At 52.5% G+C, this 5,711-nt stretch overlaps 1 protein-coding gene across 1 annotated transcript; it reads left to right on the forward strand.

Moving 5' to 3' along the window:
- Positions 1 to 4,157: 4,157 nt before the first annotated feature.
- LOC309448369 (olfactory receptor 14I1-like) lies at positions 4,158 to 5,090 on the forward strand (the record flags this gene model as incomplete). Its single annotated transcript, XM_082069840.1, has 2 exons — positions 4,158 to 4,451; positions 4,812 to 5,090. 2 exons carry the CDS (start codon positions 4,158 to 4,160, stop codon positions 5,088 to 5,090), a joined length of 573 nt encoding a protein of 190 aa, XP_081925966.1.
- Positions 5,091 to 5,711: the final 621 nt, after the last annotated feature.

Here is a 5,711-nt window from a genome sequence, read left to right on the forward strand (position 1 = left end):
ACAGCGTCATTCAGGCTCAAAGGGAGCTTGGGAGGTGTCTTGACCAACATCCTGCTCAAATCAGGGTCAGACCAGATTACTCAGGGCTTTATCCAAACACATCTTGGTCACTTTCTGGGCCAGAGTGGGTGCACACTCCTGGGAAACAGCTTCCAGTGCTTGACTGTCCTCATGACTGGGAAGTTTCTCCCTTTCTATAGAACCTTTCCAAGACCAACCATCCAGATTGTTTTTTACTCATCTACTTACACACTGACACAGACCATAATATCCCACCTTGAACACAAGAATATTACAGAGGGTGACACTGAATATCTTGATGACTTTCAGGTAACAGACCATCGATGTTCTCCCCACGCACAGCAACCCTGTCCTTTCCTCACAGAAAGCAAAGAGGACGGACAGGCACAACCACCTCTGAGTAAACCCTGTCACCTTCTCTTTCAGACACCCAGAAATGGGGTCCCAGTGGACATGTTCTGGGGCACAGCCCTTGGTTCCCTGCTCACCCACTGGCCATTTCTGAAAAGTGCACACACTGTGTGAGAGCTGCCAGTGGTCAGGGAGTCCCCCCAGTCTCCATGAGCTTTCCAAGATGGTGGAGAGTGGCCTCACTGTGACATCGTCCTGCTGTCCCAGCTCCTGGGATGCTGCCCCTCCTGTCCCATAGACTGGAAAGGATTGTGTTAGTTCCAGTGACCCCTGACTTGATCCCCATCCACTGCTGCTTGTTCTCCAGATTCCTGTCTCAAGTCACAGATGCTTGGGAGAACTTGCTGGTCAAGATGGAGGACAAGAGGACACAGAAATTCTCAGCTCTTTCTCTTAGGAAAGTCATCAATCACCACACAGTGTCTTTGTTTCTCCTTTAACTGTTCCTGCAGTAGTAACAGCTCATTATGGGGCCCTTCAATTGCCTTACAGGTCTAGACTGAGTTCTGATCTGGACTGTTGCTGTGCTTGGAGGCTGCTGTCCTTGAGGACCAGATGAACTCACTTCTGCCACCCTGCCTGGCAGTTCATTCCATCCGTGTCACAGCTCTGTCTGCAGCACTGACAGCTCCAGCCCACCCCGTCAGGTCCCTGGCTGAGGACATTGCCTCACATCTGGGCTGAACCACCCCAGCTGTGGCACCAGCCCAGCTCTGACCTGCCACAAGAAACCTGCTACCAAGTGTCCAAGAGCCCATGTGTGCAAAGGCTTTGCCTAAGAGCACAAACATGACATGGTCAAAAGATTGATGAATGTCTCTCTACACGTAGGAGTATAAAACCAGAATAAAAGGCCTAAATTCATTCAACTGAAGATACTCCTCCCCCAGCTTGGAGGAATTAGATCCTTTGCTGTAACCTTCCTGGTGTCCTGTCTAATGATGGGGCAAGAAAAGATGTTTCTCATGCCAAAATTATTTCTTAATATGAAAAAAACTTCTGCAGAAAAGAATTGTCTCTGTAGAGGTGAGAGAAGAAACATCACTGATTACTTCAGACTTTTTCATGGGCCATTCCCCTGGAGATCCAGGAAGAACACAAGGGAGCCCAGAGGGGACAGAGAAAGGGACCTCATGGGCTGCTCCTGTGCTGCTGTGCTGGGCTGGGCTCCTGGGACACAGGGAGCTCATGGCAGCGGCAGCGCTGCAGAGAGACAGCTCTGCCCAGGAGCAGCTCCTCTGCAAAGCACAGCAGGGCTGAGGGCAGAGGAGCCAGGCAGAGAGAGGGGAAAGGCAATGTAGGGTGGGAGGTTTGCTGTGAGTTCACAAGGAGAGAAATATTCAAAGACAGTATGTCTCTGGCTGCACATCATTGCATCTACAAGTCGTGGTGGGATTTCCTAGCGCTTGGACAATAAACGAGATATGTAAGTAAAACTATCAGAGACCTTCTTGTCTAGATAAGGAGGACATGCAGCAGTGCAGGGATTTCCTTCTTAAAGCATCAGAGGGATAACACATGGTAAGTGCCTCCTGCTGAGGATGACTCCAGGTGTGTGAAGCTGTTTCTGCAGCCAGGGTTGCCCAGGGCTGTCCTGCAGAGCAGGGTTCCTGCACCCCAGGGCTGTGCCGGGGCAGGGAGACCACCGCCTGCCAGGGTCAGCGCTCGGCCTGCCCGGGAGATCCCCACAGTGCTGTGGGGAGAAGCTGTGGGGGGAAGGAGTGACCCCAGTCAGGGCAGGAAAGGTGCTTGTGTTGTGGAGTGGGTGCTGTGTGGGTCAGTGGTGCTCACAGTTCCAGATCACCCCCACGATTTTTCCAAGGGGATGCTGCAAGGACAAGATCAATGCAAGGATTAGCAGACAGATAAGGAGCTTTCCTGAGCCTGTCTATTCCGTTTTCTTTCTCAAGGGGTGGGGGATGCAGGAAAGGATAAAATGAAAATGAGCTCTTATGCTTAAACAAGTCACTGACACTCCTGAACTGCAACTTTGAGTGATCAGTACGTCTGCCAGAAGGCTCAGAACATCCCTTCACCATCCCTCTGCCTGTGCACAGCACATGAATCACCTTTGCTGGACCCATCAGCCTTTCTCTGACCTGTCCTGTTTTCCAACCTGCAAACAGGAAGATGTCCCCAGGCAGTGCCCTGTGAACAGGCAGGATCTGTAGGGCCAGGGGGAGGGCACAGAGGGTGGGATGGTCTGTGTGTGCTGACAGGGAAGAGACATGGACAGGGAAACACCTCCCAGGGGGAGAATCTCCAGGCAGCAGGGAAATGATCAGAAATGAGAGGAAACTAAACCCAGAATTGCTATGGGAGAGAGGACAGAGAAAACGCTGTATGATCCCCTGCAGTGCAGATCCCTCCTCTGAGCAGCCCCCTGGCCTCCTCTCCCACCCAGCAAAGCCTCTGCCCTCAGGGCCGGGGGCTCCAAGGCATGAAGCAGCTCCTGTGCAGCCAGAGCTCCAGTTCCTCTGCAGAGCACAGGGGCTGAGAGCAGCTGCCCGGCAGTGTTGGTGTCTGGGAGGTGGCTGCACAGCTGGGGAAGGGTGACGCTGTCTGAGTGCCCGGCTGCCTCTGCCCTGGCCTCTCTCACACCCACCCTCACTGCATTTTCCTTCTTACTCCCCTGCTCTGGGTCACTGCTGTTGGGATCTTGTTCTTGCTGTCAGGCTCTCTGGGGATGGCAGTTTCAGCTGCAGAGTCACAGCCTGATCTTGTGGGTCCCTTCCTGCAGATGTGTCCATGGGAACATGTGTCCCAGCTTTGCTCTGACCTGTGGGGCTGTGGGCAATGCAGTCTGTGGGGCTGGGGAATGAGCTGAGTCTCCCTTAATCAAATGACATCATTAGAACACTTCACTATGTCCTTGAGGTTTCCTTCCAAGCTGTGAGCTTCCCTCCAGCATGCAAAACTATTCTATAGCACTTTAGCATTATCTGAATTCCCCATGGAGAAGTGCTGAGGTGCTATGATGGAGGAAATGCTGTTGGGTTTGTGAAATGAGCCGTGTGTGTCCTAGGCTGAACGTGGGGTGTTGAGACTTTGGAAAAGGGTAACACATGTCATGGTCTGAGCTGGATGCCTCTAATCTCAGCAGCACCTGGTGGCTTTTCAGGGTATCATGGGAGTGTGATCAGCCTCCATCTCAGAAAGGTGCCAGCCCAGGACAGCTGGGGCAAGACAGAGGGACAGACCAGCTGCCCTCACTCTGCACTGACCCACAGGCACCCTCTGGTCTCACAGGACTCGCTCTGTTCTCCCTGAGTGCAGCAGAAATGCTGAGGGTTTCTGACACCCAGCAACACTCTCCTGGGAGTATGCAGGAAGCTGTAAAAAACCCAATCCTCTCAAACTTCATTTTACCATCCTGTTTCATTTTCTGTGATATTTCGGGTGCTGACAGGCCATTCTTCACTAGCAGCAGGTGACAACTTTGAATCCCAGGTCTGTCCCCTGCCCCCCATTCCCATGACCCCATGCTGCAGAGCAGGGCTGACTCCTCGGCAGCCAGCAGGCACAGGCCCTGCTCCTCACTGCACCTCCAGCCAGCACCACCCAGGGCTCAGACACGGAGCTGAAGGAAGGTCGGGGAAAGGATAAGGGGGTGTGGATCAGGGAAGAGTATGTGGGAAATGGCTTTGATTTTCCTCAGAGAAGTCTCCCCTAACTTGTCACTGTCTTTTCCTCCTTGCACAGGTCCTCATGCCCACAGGCAGCAAATGTCCAACAACAGCTCCATCACCCAGTTCCTCCTCCTGGCGTTCACAGACACACGGGAGCTGCAGCTCTTGCACTTCTGGCTCTTCCTGGGCATCTACCTGGCTGCCCTCCTGGGCAACGGCCTCGTCATCACCACCATAGCCTGGGACCAGCACCTCCACACCCCCATGTACTTCTTCCTGCTCAACCTCTCCCTCTTCGACCTAGGATCTATCTCCACCACTGTCCCCAAAGCCATGGCCAATTACCTCTGGAACACCAGGAACATCTCTTACCAAGGTTGTGTTTCTCAGGTCTTTCTCCTTTTATTTGCAATATCAGCAGAGTGTGCCCTTCTCACAATCATGTCCTACGACCGCTACGTTGCCATCTGCAAACCCCTGCACTACGGGACCCTCCTGGGCAGCAGAGCTTGTGTCCACATGGCAGCAGCTGCCTGGGCCACGGGGTTTCTCTATGCTGGGATGCACACATGCAATACCTTTTCACTGCCATTCTGCAAGAGCAATGTTGTGGACCAGTTCTTCTGTGAAATCCCCCAGATCCTCAAGCTCTCCTGCTCACACTCCTACCTCTGGGAAATTTGGCTTCTTGCTTTCAGTGGTCTTCTTGTTTTGGGATGTTTTGTGTTCGTTGTGCTGTCCTATGTGCAGATCTTCAGGGCTGTGCTGAGGATCCCCTCTGAGCAGGGACAGCACAAAGCCTTTTCCACGTGCCTCCCACACCTGGCCGTGGTCTCCCTGTTTATCAGCACTGGTGCATTTGCCTACCTAAAGCCCCCTTCCATCTCTTTGCCATCCCTCGATCTGGTGATGTCTGTTCTGTACTCAGTGGTACCTCCAACACTGAACCCTCTCATTTACAGCATGAGGAACCAAGAGATCAAGGATGCTCTGAGGAAGCTGATGACTGGGTGTTTTCAACAGTCATAGGCTGCCTGCTTTCCTCTGCAAAGGGCTCCAGTGTACATTATGACAGGCCAAGTTTGTCTTTCCTTCTCTGCATTTTTTTTTTTCTTTCTCCATGTGATGATGTCTTCAAAGTAATGTCACTATTCATCCCATTAAGTATCCTCACATCTTGTGTAACCAAGACACTCTGTGTAAATGAGGAGTTTCTCGTATTTAAGTGAAATAAATGAATCTACAATAGCTTTTTTTTTCAGTCTGAGATCCATCCTCAGCATAGTTAGAATGAAAGGGAAATGAAAACACTTTCCTGGCTGCACCAGCTCTGGGAAGGCTGCTCTGTGCCTGAAGCAGTAAGAGTTCTTGAGGACCAGGGTTTTTGTGCTGGCCTGGGGACACAGGATGGCATGGAGGGGCTGAGGACCTCTCAGGATCACCTGGAGAGGAGAGCAAAGGACACACAGAGCACCTTCTTTCCTTTCGCTATGCATGTTCACCCACCTCTGGGGTGAGTCCTTTCTGAGCCCCAGGAGCTGCTGTGCCCTTTAGAGGAGCAGAGGCTGTGGGGTGACTGCCCAGAACACCTGCAATGGGCACTGCTGTGGGACCAGCCCCAACTGGGCTTTGCTGGGGAGGGGGCATTGG

Source organism: Streptopelia decaocto (assembly GCF_964273445.1).
Source record: "Streptopelia decaocto genome assembly, chromosome: 20".
NCBI lineage: Eukaryota > Metazoa > Chordata > Aves > Columbiformes > Columbidae > Streptopelia > Streptopelia decaocto.